This window comes from Panulirus ornatus, chromosome 2 (assembly GCF_036320965.1).
Source record: "Panulirus ornatus isolate Po-2019 chromosome 2, ASM3632096v1, whole genome shotgun sequence".
Classification (NCBI taxonomy): domain Eukaryota; kingdom Metazoa; phylum Arthropoda; class Malacostraca; order Decapoda; family Palinuridae; genus Panulirus; species Panulirus ornatus.
Genome location: NC_092225.1, coordinates 105,387,315 through 105,407,084, shown reverse-complemented (window position 1 = coordinate 105,407,084; position 19,770 = coordinate 105,387,315). Strand labels below are relative to the sequence as shown.

At 42.4% G+C, this 19,770-nt stretch overlaps 1 protein-coding gene across 1 annotated transcript in view; it reads left to right on the top strand.

The window, feature by feature from the left end:
* Positions 1-19,770, top strand: part of LOC139759137 (tubulin beta-4B chain-like) — a 176,182-nt gene that overhangs the window by 83,399 nt on the left and 73,013 nt on the right. The window contains exon 2 of the mRNA XM_071681134.1: positions 242-359. Within this exon, the coding sequence (XP_071537235.1) occupies positions 242-359 (118 nt within the window). The remainder of the gene's footprint in view (positions 1-241; positions 360-19,770) is intronic.

Here is a 19,770-nt window from a genome sequence, read left to right as displayed (position 1 = left end):
CCTGGAAGAGAAAAGTAGGAGGACTCGGGAAGGTGTCAAAGTGGAAGGAGCCTGTTAGGCTGGACAACCTGGATATCTTTTTACTATAGGTACGAGAAACGAAAAGAGTTCCCAGGGGCAAAAGACGCATCAGATATACATGAACTAAACTTTGTGATTAGCCTTTTTCATACACTTACATGTATATAATGACTAGGTTAACTGAAAAAATATAGTGATTTATTGTGCATTTTGTGTCCAGTTTTGGGAGGTGATAAGCGACGAGCATGGCATTGATCCAGTGGGCCAGTTCGTTAACGACGATGAGACGAGCAGCATGCAACTTGAGAGGATCAATGTCTACTACAATGAAGCCTCAGGTATGCTATCTCCAACTTCTGTACAGTGAATGGATGTTTGTCTTTTCTGAACTGAAAATTCAGAAGCTGCACTGTTTGTTTCTTGAATTGTTAATACAAGTCCCACTCTTTATCGTAAGCATGTTCATGTTAAGATTTTTCTTTTAATGAAGTCTGGATTTGCGCAACTGCTGCTTCGCTAAGTTTCTAATCATTATCATAACCTTCATTATGATAATAGTAATAATGATAGTAATAATGATAATGATAATAAAGTAATTATAATGATAATGATAATTATTATTATTATCATTATTATTATTATTCAATCACCTGACAGGAAACACTTTAAACAACATACACTGTCATAAGTTCCATACTATCTTATTTATATTTATTTTGCTTTGTCGCTGTCTCCCGCGTTAGTGAGGTAGCGCAAGGAAACAGACGAAAGAATGGCCCAACCCACCCACATACACATGTATATACATACACGTCCACACACGCAAATATACATGCCTATAGCTCTCAACGTATAGATGTATATACACACACAGACACAAACATATATACACGTGTACATAATTCATACTGCCTGTCTTTATTCATTCCCATCGCCATCTCGCCACACATGTAATAACAACCCCTTCCCCCCTCATGTGTGCTAGGTAGTGCTAGGAAAAGACAACAAAGGCCCCATTCGTTCACACTCAGTCTCTAGCTGTCATGTCATAATGCACCGAAACCACAGCTCCCTTTCCACATCCAGGCCCCACAGAACTTTCCATGGTTTACCCCAGACGCTTCACATGCCTTGGTTCAATCCATTGACAGCACGTCAACCCCGGTATACCACATCGTTCCAATTCACCCTATTCCTTGCACGCCTTTCACCCTCCTGCATGTTCAGGCCCCGATCACTCAAAATCTTTTTCACCCCACCTTTCCACCTCCAATTTGGTCTCCCACTTCTCCTCGTTCCCTCCACCTCTGACACATGTATCCTCTTAGTCAATCTTTCCTCACTCATTCTCTCCATGTGATCGAACCATTTCAAAACACCCTCCTCTGCTCTCTCAACCACACTCTTTTTATTACCACACATCTCTCTTACTCTATTATTACTTACTCGATCAAACCACCTCACACCACATATTGTCCTCAAACATCTCATTTCCAGCACATCCACCCTCCTGCGCACAACTCTATCCATAGCCCACGCCTCGCAACCATACAACATTGTTGGAACCACTATTCCTTCAAACATACCCATTTTTGCTTTCCGAGATAATGTTCTCGACTTCCACACACTCTTCAAGGCCCCCAGAACTTTCGCCCCCTCCCCCACCCTATGATTCACTTCCGCTTCCATGGTTCCATCCGCTGCCAAATCCACTCCCAGATATCTGAAACATTTCACTTCCTCCAGTTTTTCTTCACTCAAACTTACCTCCCAATTGACTTGACCCTCAACCCTACTGTATCTAATAACCTTGCTCTTATTCACATTTACTCTCAACTTTCTTCTCTCACACACTTTACCAAACTCAGTCATCAGCTTCTGCAGTTTCTCACATGAATCAGCCACCAGCGCTGTATCATCAGCGAACAACAACTGACTCACTTCCCACGCTCTCTCATCCAAAACAGACTGCATACTTGCCCCTCTTTCCAAAACTCTTGCATTCACCTCCTTAACAACCGTATCCATAAACAAAGTAAACAACCATGGAGACATCACACACCCCTGCCGCAAACCTACATTCACTGAGAACCAATCACTTTCCTCTCTTCCTACACGTATACATGCATTACATCCTCGATAAAAACTTTTCACTGCTTCTAATAACTTGCCTCCCACACCATATATTCTTAATACCTTCCACAGAGCATCTCAATCAACTCTATCATATGCCTTCTCCAGATCCATAAATGCTACATACAAATCCGTTTGCTTTTCTCAGTATTTCTCACATACATTCTTCAAAGCAAACACCTGATCCACGCATCCTCTACCACTTCTGAAACCACTCTGTTCTTCCCCAATCTGATGCTCTGTACATGCCTTCACCCTCTCAATCAATACCCTCCCATGTAATTTCCCAGGAATACTCAACAAACTTATACCTCTGTAATTTGAGCACTCACCTTTGTCCCCTTTGCCTTTGTACAATGGCACTATGCAGGCATTCCGCCAATCCTCAGGCACCTCACCATGAGTCATACATACATTAAATAACCTTACCAACCAGTCAACAATTAATAAATTCCACAGCAATACCATCCAACCCCGCTGCCTTGCTGGCTTTCATCTTCCGCAAAGCTTTTACTACTTCATCTCTGTTTACCAAATCATTTTCCCTAACCCTCTCACTTTGCACACCACCTCGACCAAAACACCCTATATCTGCCACTCTATCATCAAACACATTCAACAAACCTTCAAAATACTCACTCCATCTCCTTCTCACATCACCACTACTTGTTATCATCTCCCAATTAGCCCCCTTCACTGAGGTTCCCATTTGTTCCCTTGTCTTACGCCCTTTATTTACCTCCTTCCAAAACATCTTTTTATTCTCCCTAAAATTTAATGATACTCTCTCACCCCAACTCTCATTTGCCCTTTTTTTCGCCTCTTGCACCTTTCTCTTGACCTCCTGCCTCTTTCTTTTATACATCTCCCAGTCATTTGCATTATTTCCCTGCAAAAATCGTCCAAATACCTCTCTCTTCTCTTTCACTAATTATCTTACTTCTTCATCCCACCACTCACTACCCTTTCTAATTTCCCACCTCCCACGCTTCTCATACCACAAGCATCTTTTGCATAAGCCATCACTGCTTCCCTAAGTACATCCCATTCCGCCCCCACTCCCCTTACCTCCTTTGTTCTCACCTTCCATTCTGTACTCAGTCTCTCCTTGTACTTCTTCACACAATTCTCCTTCCCAAGCTCACTTACTCTCACCACTCTCTTCACCCCAACATTCTCCCATCTTTTCTGAAAACCTCTACAAATCTTCACCTTCGCCTCCACAAGATAATGATCAGACATCCCTCCAGTTGCACCTCTCAGCACATTAACATCCAAAAGTCTCTCTTTCGCACGCCTATCAATTAACACGTAATCCAATAATGCTCTCTGGCCATCTCTCCTACTTACATACGTATATTTATGTATATCTCTCTTTTTAAACCAGGTATTCTCAATCACCAGTTCTTTTTCAGCACATAAATCTACAAGCTCTTCACCATTTCCATGTACAACAGTGAACACCCCATGTATACCAAGTATTCCCTCAACTGCCACATTACTAACCTTTGCATTCAAATCACCCATCACTATAACCCGGTCTCGTGCATCAAAACTACTAACACATTCATTCAGCTGCTCCCAAAACACTTGCCTCTCATGATCTTCCTTCTCATGCCCAGGTGCATATGCACCAATAATCACCCATCTCTCTCCATCAACTTTCAGTTTTACCCATATCAATCTAGAGTTTACTTTCTTACACTCTATCACATACTCCCACCACTCCTGTTTCAGGAGTAGTGCTACTCCTTCCCTTGCTCTTGTCCTCTCACTAACCCCTGACTTTACTCCCCAGACATTCCCAAACCACTCTTCCCCTTTACCCTTAAGCTTCGTTTCACTCAGAGCCAAAACATCCAGGTTCCTTTCAAACATACTACCTATCTCTCCTTTTTTCTCTTCTTGGTTACATCCACACACACTTAGACACCCCAATCTGAGCCTTCGAGGAGGATGAGCACTCCCCGCGTGACTCCTTCTTCTGTTTCCCCTTTTAGAAAGTTAAAATACAAGGAGGGGAGGGTTTCTAGCCCCCCGCTCCCGTCCCCTTAAGTCGCCTTCTACGACACAGGAGGAATGCGTGAGAAGTATTCTTTCTCCCCTATTCCCAGGGATAAGTTCCATACTATGTGTAGAATAAGTATGCCATTCCAGGCATGTTTACTACTAAGTATTAAAGGTCACGAGAAAGACTTCTTTTGTTAACATTACTGAACCATATTTCAGCTACTGTTATGGAAATTTTGCACAGTTTCCATGCTGCACTCTGTGCTTATTGTCATATATGGAATATGATTCTCTTTCTTCTGATTTTTTCAAGTTAGAGGTTCCAGTCACGGACAAAAGTCCTTATAGGAAATATAGAGAGTTTGATGAAAGGAAAAAAGAAGAGAAGGGAAACATTTTACGAATTCTGGAGGAAGTGAAAAATCTGTCCTTTAAAATGTGCCAGGTCATAGTTATTGGGATAATGATTATGGCCATACTTCAGCTAATGTTCAAGAAGGTGTCGTCTCATAAGTCTTGTCTCACACACCCCAAATAATGCCAGTAACAAATTTTAGACGACAGATTTTAGCTTTATAGAAGTCAAAGGTTAGCCAATAATTTTCTTGCAGTAATTGATTTTTCAACTAATGTTGATAAAACCCTTTAAGGAGATGCTTTTTAACAAGCCCCATGCCATGAAGATGGTAAGGGATAGTGAACATGGTGAATGGCATACAAAGATATACAAACAGGACCAGACCATTAGGTCTATTCAAGGCTGTTTATGGTAGTGGAAGAGATCAGAAGCTTAAGAGGTCACTGAGGTGAGAGTAGAGAGGCAAAGAGATGACGTAAAGAGAAAAACCTGTAACCATCACATATAACTAAGGAGGCTTAACTATTGTCAGTTGTGGACTTAGTATGAAGACTTATGTAGTTTATTTTTAGAGGCATCTATGGTACTGCTCTCCACTACGCTAACTGGTAAATAATTCCGTATTTTAGCAATCATGCTGAACATGCATCTCTCGCACAAACCAGCACTGCTTCCTTAAACACCTCCCATTCCTCACCCACTCCCCTCGCTTCATTTACTCCCACCTTTTGGCATTCCACTCTAAATCTCTCCTAGCATCTCTTCACACAATTTTTTTTTTTTGCAAAGCACATTTACTCTCACCACTCTCTTCCCACCGGAACTATTTTCTTCTTTTTCAAAAACCTCTACAAATCTTCACCTTGCCTTCACAAGATGGTGATCAGACATTCCACTGGATGCCCCTCTTAGCACATTCACATCCAAAAATCACTCTTTTACATGCTCATCAATAAATGTGTTATCCAATAATGCCTGTTCACCATCTCTCCTACTCACATACGTGCGCTTGCAAGAGGTCACACTGGTGCGCGTGATCTAGTATTTGCTGACAACCACGAGGAGAATGAACACCGATAAGTTCCCAAATGCACTTCCGTGCAATGATCACATCGTCAGGGGAGATACAAGAACGAGAGAGAAGAAGTAGAACAGTCAGTTGATATAAAAGGAAGAGACGAAGCTGATACGCCAATGGTAAACAAGCGTTACCGGATGGATGGTGTTCGGGTCTAGCATCATGCCTGTCAGAAAGTTTTATTATGTGGACAGGAAAGGGAACTGTTTAAAATTTTTGCTTACGACAGAGCTATTCAGTTTGTATAGACCTTCACAGATCTTAATATTACAAATCTTTGTGTATTTAAAAGAAGATTCATTGATATTTTTCTTGGTAAAGGAACAACAGTTGATAACCGAACTAGCGTTACTCCAGTCAGTACAGTGGTCATAACTCTTAACGTGATTAAACGCAGTATTTAAGTTTTGTCCTGTTCTTACACTATATGTGTGTTGCTTAAGTCCAACATAAAGATCCTTACCAGAATGCCCTATATGAAACATATTACAGCTTTTAAAAGGAATTCTATAGACACATCCAGCAGAATTTTCTGGCGAGTTTTTTTTTTTTTATAAAGGTCTATACAAACTAGATAGCTTTGTCGTAGGCAAAATTTGTAAACACTTCCCCTTTCCTGTCCACATGATGATAAAATTCTATGACTGGTATGATGCCAAACCCGAACACCAACAGTCCAAACGCCACTGTCCAGTGATGCTTGTTTACCAGTGGTGTCTTAGCTACGTATCTTTCTTGACTGTTCTATGTCTTCTATCTCATTTTTGTATCTCTCCTGACAATGTGATCATTACACGAAAGTGCACTTGGGAACTTATCGTGATTCATTTTCCTTGTGGTTATCAGCAAATACGTATACTTCTGTATATCCCTCTTTTTTAAACCATGTATTCCCAGTCACCTTTCCTTTTTCAGCACACATCTCCACAAATTGTTCACTATTCCATTCATGATAATGAATATCTCATGCCCCCTGCTTCCCAGACACCCTCAACTACCACGTGACTCCCCTTTGCATTCGAATCACCCATGACTGATACCCAGGTTCTTACGTCAGAACTGCTGACACACTCACTCAGCTGCTCCCAAAACACTTGCCTCTCATGATCTTTCTTCTCATGGCCAGGTGCATAAGCACTAATAATCACCCATCTCTCACCATCCACTTTCAGTTTTACCCACATCAATCTAGAATTTACTTCCTTACACTCTATGGCACACTCCCACAATTCAAAAGTAGTGCTACTCCTTCCTAAGCTCTTGTCCTCTCGCTATCCCCTAACTTTAAAGACATTTCCACACCATTCTTCTCCTCACCCACGGGATTTGTTTCACTCAGAGCCAAAACATCCAGGTTTCTTTCCTAAAACATACAACCTATCTCTCCTCTCTCTTCATCTTGGCTACATCCACACACATTTAGACAACACAGCCTGAGCCTTCAAGGAGGATGAGCACTCTTTGCTTGGCCCCTTCTAGTGCTCTTTCGCTTAGAAATTTAAATACAAGAAGAGGGGAGGCTCCAGCCTCATATTATTTTTTTTTTTACCAAATGATTGCCGTTTCCTGACCTAGTGAAGTAGCGCCAGGAACAGAAGGAAAAAATGCAGCATCCTTTTACATCCACTCTCTAACTGTCACGTGCTTGCGTCTAAATCACAGTTATCCTCAACAATGCCCCACAGACCTTTCCATAGTTTATCTGGGATGCTTCACATACCCTGATTCAGTTCACTCACAGCACACCCCTATATATGACATCAATCCTATTAAAGTGTGTAATAAGGCCAACAGGATTTTAGGGTTCATTAACAGAACTGTTAGCAATATAACTCCTAGAGTATTATTGCAACCTTTATCGTGCGTTGAGACCACATTTGGATTATGTGGTACAATTTTTGGCTCCGTACTATGCAGGTGATAAAGATTATTTAGAGTACAAAGGCAAATGACAAAAATGATCCCAGGAATTAGAAACCTCACTTATAAAGAAAGGTTAAAAAGACTGAATTTACTCTCACTTAAGAGTAGGAGGGCTAGGGGGGATATGATTGAAATTTTTTAATAGGTAAAGAGCATTAATGAATGTAACATCAATAAAGTTCAGAGAAGAGCACCACCGGATAGGACAAGAAGTAATTCATTTATATTAGAAAAAAAAATAGATTCAGGTTGGATGTGGTTAGATATTGGTTCAGAAATAGGATAGTAGATTTATGGAACAAGCTGCCAAGAACAATAGTGGAAGCTAGGTCTTTAGGTAGCTTTAAACAAAGCTTCAATGTGTTTACGGGTTCAGGCGGTTGGTTGGTTGGTGGACGGACTCGGGACCTGCTTAGCATGGGCCAACAGGGCTCTTGCAATATCCTCTTTTCTTATGTTCACAATTCTAGCCCGAGTACAGCTTTCATCCTCCTGCATGTTCAGGCCCTTGTCGCTCAGTCTTTTTCACTCCATCCTTCCGTATACAATTTGGTCTCCCGCTTCTTGTTTCCTCCACTTCAGACATGCATATTCTTTTTGTCAGCGTTTCCTCACTCATCTCTCCATGTGTCCAAACCATTTTAACACACTCTTCTGCTCTCTCAACCACACTCTTTATATTACCACACATCTCTCTTACCATTTCATTACTTAATCAAACAACCTCACACCACATATTGTCCTCAAACATTTCATTTCCAACACACCCATCCTCCTCCACAGTCTTCTCAACAGCCCTTGCCTCGCATCCACATAATTGTGTTCTGACCACTATAACTTCAATTATACCCATTTTAACCCTCCCTGATAACGATCTCTCTTTCCACATATTCTTCAGTGCTCCCATAATCTTAGCCCCCCTTCCCATCGTATGATTTACTTTTCCTTCCATGATTCCAATCACTGCCATTTCCACTTCCTAGTCTCTGAAACAATTCAGTTCCTCTAATTTTTCTTCATTCAAACTCACACACCAACTAACCTTATCCTTAACTCTGCTAAATCTACTAACCTTTCTTTTATACACTTTTACTCTCAACTTCCTCCTTCCATGCACCCTTTCAAATTAAGTCGCCAACTTCTGCAGTTTTTCACTCGAATCAGCCACCAGTGCTGTATCATCTGCAAACAACTAACTCGCTTCGTAAGCCATCTCATCCCCGACAGACTGTAATCACAAGGGGACTAAGTGAGGATATTTTCCTATAAGGCTCAGTCATCTGTCTTGATGCTAACTTGCTAATGTGGAAAATGGCGAAAATGTATGAAAAAAGAAGAGAACGTTATCTTAGAGAGCAAAAATGGTATGTTTGAAGGAATAGAAGTTCCAACAATACTATATGGTTGCGAGGCGTGGACTATAGATAGATATTGTTGTACGGAGGAGGGTGGATGTGTTGGAAATGAAATGTTTGAGGACTATGTGGTGTGAAGTGGTTTGATCGATTAAGTAATGAAAGAGTAAGAGAGATGTGTGGAAAAAAAAAAAGAGTGTGGTTGAGAGAGCAGAAGAGGGTGTGTTGAAATGGTTTGGAGATATGAAGAGAAAGAGTGAAGAAAGACTGACAAAGAGGATTTATGTGTCAGAGGTGGAGGGAACGAGGAGAAGCGAGAGACCAAATTGGAGGTGGAAGGATGGAGTGAAAAAGATTTTCAGTGATCGGGGCCTGAATATACAGGAGGGTAAGAGAAATGCAAAGAACAGAGTGAATTGGAATAGTGGTATACCAAGGTCGACGTGCAGTCAATGGATCGAACGAGGGCATGTGAAGTGCTGTGGTAAAAGTGTGTGGTAAACCATGGAAAGGTCTGTGTGGCCAGGATGTGGATAGGGAGATGTGGTTTCGGTGCATTACACATTACACCTGAGTGTGAATGAATGAAGCCTATTTTGTCTGTTTTCCTGGCGCTACCTCGCTGAAGCAGGGAGTAGCGATGCTGTTTCCTGTGGGGCAGGATAGTGCCAGGAATCGATGAACGCAAGTATGAATATGTTCATGTGTATATATGTATATGTCTATTTATGTGTATATATAAGAATGAAGAGTTTTGGAAAGAGGGGCAAGTATGAAGTCTGTTGTGGATGAGAGAGCTTGGGAAGTGAGTCAGTTGTTGTTCGCTGATGATAAAGCGCTGGTGGCTGATTCATGTGAGAAACTGCAGAAGCTGGTGACTGAGTTTGGTAAAGTGTGTGAAAGAAGAAAGTTAAGAGTAAATGTGAATAAGAGCAAGGTTATTAGGTACAGTAGGGTTGAGGGTCAAGTCAATTGGGAGGTAAGTTTGAATGGAGAAAAACTGGAGGAAGTAAAGTGTTTTAGATATCTGGGAGTGGATCTGGCAGCGGATGGAACCATGGAAGCGGAAGTGAATCATAGGGTGGGGGAGGGAGCGTAAATCCTGGGAGCCTTGAAGAATGTTTGGAAGTCGAGAACATTATCTCGGAAAGCAAAAATGGGTATGTTTGAAGGAATATTAGTTCCAACAATGTTGTATGGTTGCGAGGCGTGGGCTATGGATAGAGTTGTGCGCAGGAGGGTGGATGTGCTGGAAATGAGATGTTTTAGGACAATGTGTGGTGTGAGGTGGTTTGATCGAGTGAGTAACGTAAGGGTAAGAGAGATGTGTGGAAATAAAAAGAGCGTGGTTGAGAGAGCAGAAGAGGGTGTTTTGAAATGGTTTGGGCACATGGAGAGAATGAGTGAGGAAAGATTGACCAAGAGGATATATGTGTCGGAGGTGGAGGGAACGAGAAGTGGGAGGCCAAATTGGAGGTGGAAAGATGGAGTGAAAAAGATTTTGTGTGATCGGGGCCTGAACATGCAGGAGGGTGAAAGGAGGGCAAGGAATAGAATGAATTGGATCGATGCGGTATACTGGGGTTGACGTGCTGTCAGTGGATTGAATCAGGGCATGTGAAGCGTCTGGGGTAAACCATGGAAAGCTGTGTAGGTATGTATATTTGCGTGTGTGGACGTGTATGTATATACATGTGTATGGGGGTGGGTTGGGCCATTTCTTTCGTCTGTTTCCTTGCGCTACCTCGCAAACGCGGGAGACAGCGACAAAGCAAAAAAAAAAGAAAAAAAAATAAGAATGTATATGTGTATATGTTGATATGTATGTGTACTACACATGCGTGTATGGGAGTGTATGAGTGTATATATTATTTATGATTTATTTATTACAATTTGTCGGTGTCTCCCGCGTTAGCGAGGTAGCCCAAGGAAACAGACGAAAGAATGACACAACCCACCCACATACACATGTATATACATACACGTCCACATACGCACATACCTATACATCTCAACGTATACATATATATATACACGTACAAACTTATACATATATACACATGTACATAATTCATACTGTCTACCCTTATTCATCCCCGTCGCCACCCCACCACACATGAAATAACAACCTCCTCCCCCCGCATGTGCGCGAGGTAGCGCTAGGAAAAGATAACAAAGGCAACATTCGTTCACACTCAGTCTCTAGCTGTCATGTATAATGCACAGAAACCACAGCTTCCTTTCCACATCCAGGCCCCACAGAACTTTCCGTGGTTTACCCCAGACGCTTCACATGCCCTGGTTCAGTCCATTGACAGCACGTCGACATCGGTATACCACATTGTTCCAATTCACTCTATTCTTTGCACGCCTTTCACCCTCCTGCATATTCAGGCCCCGATCACTCAATATCTTTTTCACTCCATCTTTCCACCTCCAATTTGGTCTCCCACTTCTCCTCGTTCCCTCCACTTCTGACACATATATCCTCTTTGTCAATCTTTCTTCACTCATTCTCTCCATGTGACCAAATCATTTCAAAACACCCTCTTCTGCTCTCTCACCCACACTATTTTTATGACCACACATCTCTCTTACCCTTTCATTACTTACTCGATCAAACCACCTCACACCACATATCGTCGTCAAACATCTCATTTCTAGCACATCCACCCTCCTCCGCACAACTCTATCTATAGCCCGCGCCTCGCAACCATATACAATTGTTAGAACCACTATTCCTTCAAACATACCCATTTTTTCCCTCAAGATAACATTCTCGACTTCCACGCATTTTTCAACGCTCCCAGAACTTTCGCCCCCTCCCCCATCCTATGATTCACTTCCGCTTCCATGGTTCCGTCCGCTGGCAAATCCACTCCCAGATATGTAAAACACTTCACTTCCTCCAGTTTTTCTCCATTTAAACGTACCTCCCAATTGACTTGTCCCTCAACCCTATTGTACCTAATAACCTTGCTCTTATTCACATTTACTCTTAACTTTCTTCTTTCACACACTTTACCAAACTCAGTCACCAGCTTCTGCAGTTTCTCACACGAATCAGCCACTATCGCAGTATCATCATCGAACAACAACTGACTCACTTCCCAAGCTCTCTCATCCACAACAGACTTCATACTTGCCCCTCTTTCCAAAACTCTTGCATTCACCTCCCTAGCAACCCCATCCATAAACAAATTAAACAACCATGGAGACATCATGCACCCCTGCCGCAAACCTACATTCACTGAGAACCAATCACTTTCCTCTCTTCCTACATGTACATATGCCTTACATCCTCGATAAAAACTTTTCACTGCCTCTGACAACTTGCCTCCCACACCATATATTCTTAATACCTTCGACAGAGCATCTCTATCAACTCTATCATATGCCTTCTCCAGATCCATAAATGCTACATACAAATCCATTTGCTTTTCTAAGTTTTTCTCACATACATTCTTCAAAGCAAACACCTGATCCACACATCCTCTACCACTTCTGAAACCACACTGCGCTTCCCCAATCTGATGCTCTGTGCATGCCTTCACTCTCTCAATCAATATCCTCGCATGTAATTTCGCAGGAATACTCTGCAAAACTTATACTTCTGTAATTTGAGCACTCACTTTTATCCCCTTTGCCTTTGTACAATGGCACTATGCAAGCATTCCGCCAATCATCAGGCACCTCACCATGAGTCATACATACATTGAATAACCTTACCAACCAGTCAACAATACAATCATTCCCTTTTTGATAAATTCCACTGCAAGACCATCCAAACCCGCTGCCTTGCCAGCTTTCATCCTACCTTCAACTACCTCTTCTCTGTTTACCAAATCATTCTCCCTAACCCTCTCACTTTGCACACCACCTCGACCAAAACACCCTATATCTGCCACTCTATCATCAAACACATTCAACAAACCTTCAAAATACTCACTCTATCTCCTTTTCACATCACCACTACTTGTTATCACCTCCCCATTAGCCCCCTTCACTGATGTTCCTATTTGTTCCCTTGTCTTACGCACTTTATTTACCTCCTTCCAAAACATCTTTTTATTCTTCCTAAAATTTAATGTTACTCTCTCACCCCAACTCTCATTTACCCTCTTTTTCACCTCCTGCACCTTTCTCTTGACCTCCTGCCTCTTTCTTTTATACATCTCTTAGTCAATTGCATTATTTCCCTGCAAAAATCGTCCAAATTCCTCTCTCTCCTCTTTAACTAATAATCTTACTTCTTCATCCCACCACTCACTACCTTTTCTAATCAACCAACCCCCCACGCTTCTCATGCCACAAGCATCTTTTGCGCAAGCCATCACTGCTTCCCTAAATACATCCCATTCCTCCCCCACTCCCCTTACCTCCTTTGTTCTCACCTTTTTCCATCGTGTACTCAGTCTCTCCTGGTACTTCCTCACACAAGTCTCCTTCTCAAGCTCACTTACTCTCACCACTCTCTTCACCCCAACATTCTCTTTTCTTTTCTGAAAACCCCACAAATCTTAACCCTCGCCTCCACAAGATAATGATCAGACATCCCTCCAGTTGCACCTCTCAGCACATTAACATCCAAAAGTCTCTCTTTCGTGCGTCTATCAATTAACACGTAATCCAATAACGCTCTCTGGCCATCTCTCCTACTTACATACGTATACTTATGTATATTTCGCTTTTTAAACCAGGTATTCCCAATCACCAGTCCTTTTTCAGCACATAAATCTACAAGCTCTTCACCATTTCCATTTACAACACTGAACACTCCATGTATACCAATTACTCCCTCAACTGCCACATTACTCACCTTTGCATTCAAATCACCCATCACTATAGCCCGGTCTTGTGCATCAAAACCACTAACACACTCATTCAGCTGCTCCCAAAACACTTGCCTCTCATGATCTTTCTTCTCATGCCCAGGTGCATATGCACCAATAATCACCCATCTCTCTCCATCAACTTTCAGTTTTACCCATATCAATCTAGAATTTACTTTCTTACACTCTATCACATACTCCCACAACTCCTGATTCAGGAGTAGTGCTACTCCTTCCCTTGCTCTTGTCCTCTCACTAACCCCTGACTTTACCCCCAAGACATTCCCAAACCACTCTTCCCCTTTACCCTTAAGCTTCGTTTCACTCAGAGCCAAAACATCCAGGTTCCTTTCCTGAAACATACTATCTATCTCTCCATTTTTCTCATCTTGGTTACATCCACACATTTAGACACCCCAATCTGAGATTCGAAGAGGATGAGCACTCCCCGCGTGATTCCTTCATCTGATTCCCCTTTTAGAAAGTTGAAATACAGGGAGGGGAGGGTTTCTGCCCCCCCCGCTCCCGTCCCCTTCAGTCGCCTTCTACGACACGTGAGGAATGCGTCGGAAGTATTCTTTCTCCCTTATCCCCAGGCATATATATATATATATATATATATATATATATATATATATATATATATATATATATATATATATATATATATATATATATTTTTTTATATACTTTGTCGCTGTCTCCCGCGTTTGCGAGGTAGCGCAAGGAAACAGACGAAAGAAATGGCCCAACCCCCCCCATACACATGTATATACATACGTCAACACACGCAAATATACATACCTACACAGCTTTCCATGGTTTACCCCAGACGCTTCACATGCCTTGATTCAATCCACTGACAGCACGTCAGCCCCGGTATACCACATCGATCCAATTCACTCTATTCCTTGCCCTCCTTTCACCCTCCTGCATGTTCAGGCCCCGATCACACAAAATCTTTTTCACTCCATCTTTCCACCTCCAATTTGGTCTCCCTCTTCTCATCGTTCCCTCCACCTCCGACACATATATCCTCTTGGTCAATCTTTCCTCACTCATCCTCTCCATGTGCCCAAACCACTTCAAAACACCCTCTTCTGCTCTCTCAACCACGCTCTTTTTATTTCCACACATCTCTCTTACCCTTACGTTACTCACTCGATCAAACCACCTCACACCACACATTGTCCTCAAACATCTCATTTCCAGCACATCCATCCTCCTGCGCACAACTCTATCCATAGCCCATGCCTCGCAACCATACAACATTGTTGGAACCACTATTCCTTCAAACATACCCATTTTTGCTTTCCGAGATAATGTTCTCGACTTCCACACATTCTTCAAGGCCCCCAGAATTTTCGCCCCCTCCCCACCCTATGATCCACTTCCGCTTCCATGGTTCCATCCGCTGCCAGATCCACTCCCAGATATCTAAAACACTTCACTTCCTCCAGTTTTTCTCCATTCAAACTCACCTCCCAATTGACTTAACCCTCAACCCTACTGTACCTAATAACCTTGCTCTTATTCACATTTACTCTTAACTTTCTTCTTCCACACACTTTACCAAACTCAGTCACCAGCTTCTGCAGTTTCTCACATGAATCAGCCACCAGCGCTGTGTCATCAGCGAACAGCAACTGACTCACTTCCCAAGCTCTCTCATCCCCAACAGACTTCATACTTGCCCCTCTTTCCAAAACTCTTGCATTTACCTCCCTAACAACCCCATCCATAAACAAATTAAACAACCATGGACATCACACACCCCTGCCGCAAACCTACATTCACTGAGAACCAATCACTTTCCTCTCTTCCTACACGTACACATGCCTTACATCCTCGATAAAAACTTTTCACTGCTTCTAACAACTTTCCTCCCACACCATATATTCTTAATACCTTCCACAGAGCATCTCTATCAACTCTATCATATGCCTTCTCCAGATCCATAAATGCTACATACAAATCCATTTGCTTTTCTAAGTATTTCTCACATACATTCTTCAAAGCAAACACCTGATCCACACATCCTCTACCACTTCTGAAACCACACTGCTCTTCCCCAATCTGATGCTCTGTACATGCCTTCACCCTCTCAATCAATACCCTCCCATATAATTTACCAGGAACACTCAACAAACTTATACCTCTGTAATTTGAGCACTCACTCTTATCCCCTTTGCCTTTGTACAATGGCACTATGCACGCATTCCGCCAATCCTCAGGCACCTCACCATGAGTCATACATACATTAAATAACCTTACCAACCAGTCAACAATACAGTCACCCCCTTTTTTAATAAATTCCACTGCAATACCATCCAAACCTGCTGCCTTGCCGGCTTTCATCTTCCGCAAAGCTTTCACTACCTCTTCTCTGTTTACCAAATCATTTTCCCTATATATATATATACCTATGGATCATTAAATTTTAGGGAGAATAAAAAGATGTTCTGGAAGGAGGTAAATAAAGTGCGTAAGACAAGGGAGCAAATGGGAACTTCAGTGAAGGGCGCTAATGGGGAGGTGATAACAAGTAGTGGTGATGTGAGAAGGAGATGGAGTGAGTATTTTGAAGGTTTGTTGAATGTGTTTGATGATAGAGTGGCAGATATAAGGTGTTTTGGTCGAGGTGGTGTGCAAAGTGAGAGGGTTAGGGAAAATGATTTGGTAAACAGAGAAGAGGTAGTAAAAGCTTTGCGGAAGATGAAAGCCGGTAAGGCAGCAGGTTTGGATGGTATTGCAGTGGAATTTATTAAAAAAAGGGGGTGACTGTATTGTTGACTGGTTGGTAAGGTTATTTAATGTATGTATGACTCATGGTGAGGTGCCTGAGGATTGGCGCAATGCTTGCATAGTGCCATTGTACAAAGGCAAAGGGGATAAGAGTGAGTGCTCAAATTACAGAGGTATAAGTTTGTTGAGTATTCCTGGTAAATTATATGGGAGGGTATTGATTGAGAAGGTGAAGGCATGTACAGAGCATCAGATTGGGGAAGAGCAGTGTGGTTTCAGAAGTGGTAGAGGATGTGTGGATCAGGTGTTTGCTTTGAAGAATGTATTTGAGAAATACTTAGAAAAGCAAATGGATTTGTATGTAGCATTTATGGATCTGGAGAAGGCATATGATAGAGTTGATAGAGATGCTCTGTGGAAGGTATTAAGAATATATTGTGTGGGAGGCAAGTTGTTAGAAGCAGTGAATAGTTTTTATCGAGGATGTAAGGCATGTGTACGTGTAGGAAGAGAGGAAAGTGATTGGTTCTTAGTGAATGTAGGTTTGCAGCAGGGGTGTGTGATGTCTCCATGGTTGTTTAATTTATTTATGGATGGGGTTGTTAGGGAGGTTAATGCAAGAGTTTTGGAAAGAGGGGCAAGTATGAAGTCTGTTGGGGATGAGAGAGCTTGGGAAGTGAGTCAGTTGTTGTTCGCTGATGATACAGCGCTGGTGGCTGATTCATGTGAGAAACTGCAGAAGCTGGTGACTGAGTTTGGTAAAGTGTGTGAAAGAAGAAAGTTAAGAGTAAATGTGAATAAGAGCAAGGTTATTAGGTACAGTGGGGTTGAGGGTCAAGTCAATTGGGAGGTAAGTTTGAATGGAGAAAAACTGGAGGAAGTAAAGTGTTTTAGATATCTGGGAGTGGATCTGGCAGCGGATGGAACCATGGAAGCGGAAGTGAATCATAGGGTGGGGGAGGGGGCGAAAATCCTGGGAGCCTTGAAGAATGTGTGGAAGTCGAGAACATTATCTCGGAAAGCAAAAATGTGTATGTTTGAAGGAATAGTGGTTCCAACAATGTTGTATGGTTGCGAGGCGTGGGCTATGGATAGAGTTGTGCGCAGGAGGGTGGATGTGCTGGTAATGAGATGTTTGAGGACAATGTGTGGTGTGGGGTGGTTTGATCGAGTAAGTAATATAAGAGTATGAGAGATGTGTAGAAATAAAAAGAGCGTGGTTGAGAGAGCAGAAGAGTGTGTTTTGAAATGGTTTGGGCACATGGAGAGAATGAGTGAGGAAAGATTGACCAAGAGGATAGATGTGTCGGAGGTGGAGGGAACGAGGAGAAGTGGGGACCAAATTGGAGGTGGAAAGATGGACTAAAAAAGATTTTGTGTGATCGGGGCCTGAACATGCAGGAGGGTGAAAGGTGGGCAAGGAATAGAGTGAATTGGATCGATGTGGTATACCGGGGTTGACGTGCTGTCAGTGGATTGAATCAGGGCATGCGAAGCGTCTGGGGTAAACCATGGAAAGTTGTGTGGGGCCTGGATGTGGAAAGGGAGCTGTGGTTTCGAGCATTATTGCATGACAGCTAGAGAGTGAGTGTGAACGAATGGGGCCTTTGTTGTCTTTTCCTAGTGCTACCTCGCACATATGAGGGGGGGGGGGGGATGGTATTCCATGTGTGGCGAGGTGGCGGTGGGAATGAATAAAGGCAGACAGTGTGAATTGTGTGCATGGGTATATATGTATGTGTCTGTATGTGTATATATATATGTGTACATTGAGATGTATAGGTATGTATATTTGCGTGTGTGGACGTGTATGTATATACATTGTGTATGGGGGTGGGTTGGGCCATTTCTTTCGTCTGTTTCCTTGCGCTACCTCGCAGACGCGGGAGACAGCCACAAAGCAAATATATATATATATATATATTTAACTTTCTAAAATGGGAAACAGAAGAAGGAGCCACGCGGGTAGTGCTCATCCTCCTCGAAGGCTCAGACTGGGGTGTCTAAATGTGTGTGGATGTAACCAAGATGTAAAAAATGGAGAGATAGGTAGTTTGTTTCAGGAAAGGAACCTGGATGTTTTGGCTCTGAGTGAAACGAAGCTTAAGTGTAGAGGGGAAGAGTGGTTTGGGAATGTCTTGGGAGTAAAGTCAGGGGTTGGTGAGAGGACAAGAGCAAGGGAAGGAGTAGCAGTACTCCTGAAACAGAAGTTGTGGGAGTATTTGATAGAAGGTAAGAAAGTAAATTCTCGATTAATATGGGTAAAACTGAAAATTGATGGAGAGAGATGGGTGATTATTGGTGCATATGCACCTGGGCATGAGAAGAAAGATCATGAGAGGCAAGTGTTTTGGGAGCATCTGAATGAGTATGTTAGTGGTTTTGATGCACGAGACCGGGTTATAGTGTTGGGTGATTTGAATGCAAATGTGGCAGTTGAGGGAATAATTGGTATACATGGGGTGTTCAGTGTTGTAAATGGAAACGGTAAAGAGCTTGTAGATTTATGTGCTGAAAAAGGACTGGTGATTGGGAATACCTGGTTTAAAAAGCGAGATATACATAAGTATACGTATGTAAGTAGGAGAGATGGCCAAAGAGCGTTATTGGATTACGTGTTAATTGACAGGCTCGCGAAAGAAAGACTTTTGGATGTTAATGTGCTGAGAGGTGCAACTGGAGGGATGTCTGATCATTATCTTGTGGAGGCTAAGGTGAAGATTTGTATAGGTTTTCAGAAAAGAAGAGTGAATGTTGGGGTGAAGAGGGTGCTGAGAGTAAGTGAGCTTGAGAAGGAGACTTGTGTGAGGAAGTACCAGGAGAGACTGAGTACAGAATGGAAAAAGGTGAGAACAATGGAAGTAAGGGGAGTGGGGGAGGAATGGGATGTATTTAGGGAATGAGTGATGGATTGCGCAAAAGATGCTTGTGGCATGAGAAGAGTGGGAGGTGGGTTGATTAGAAAGGGTAGTGAGTGGTGGGATGAAGAAGTAAGATTATTAGTGGAAGAGAAGAGAGAGGCATTTGGACGATATTTGCCGGGAAAAAATGCAATTGAGTGGGAGATGTATAAAAGAAAGAGACAGGAGGTCAAGAGAAAGGTGCAAGAGGTGAAAAAGAGGGCAAAGGAGCGTTGGGGTGAGAGAGTATCATTAAATTTTAGGGAGAATAAGAAGATGTTCTGGAAGGAGGTAAATAAAGTGCGTAAGACAAGGGAGCAAATGGGAACTTCAGTGAAGGGCGCAAATGGGGAGGTGATAACAAGTAGTGGTGATGTGAGAAGGAGATGGAGTGAGTATTTTGAAGGTTTGTTGA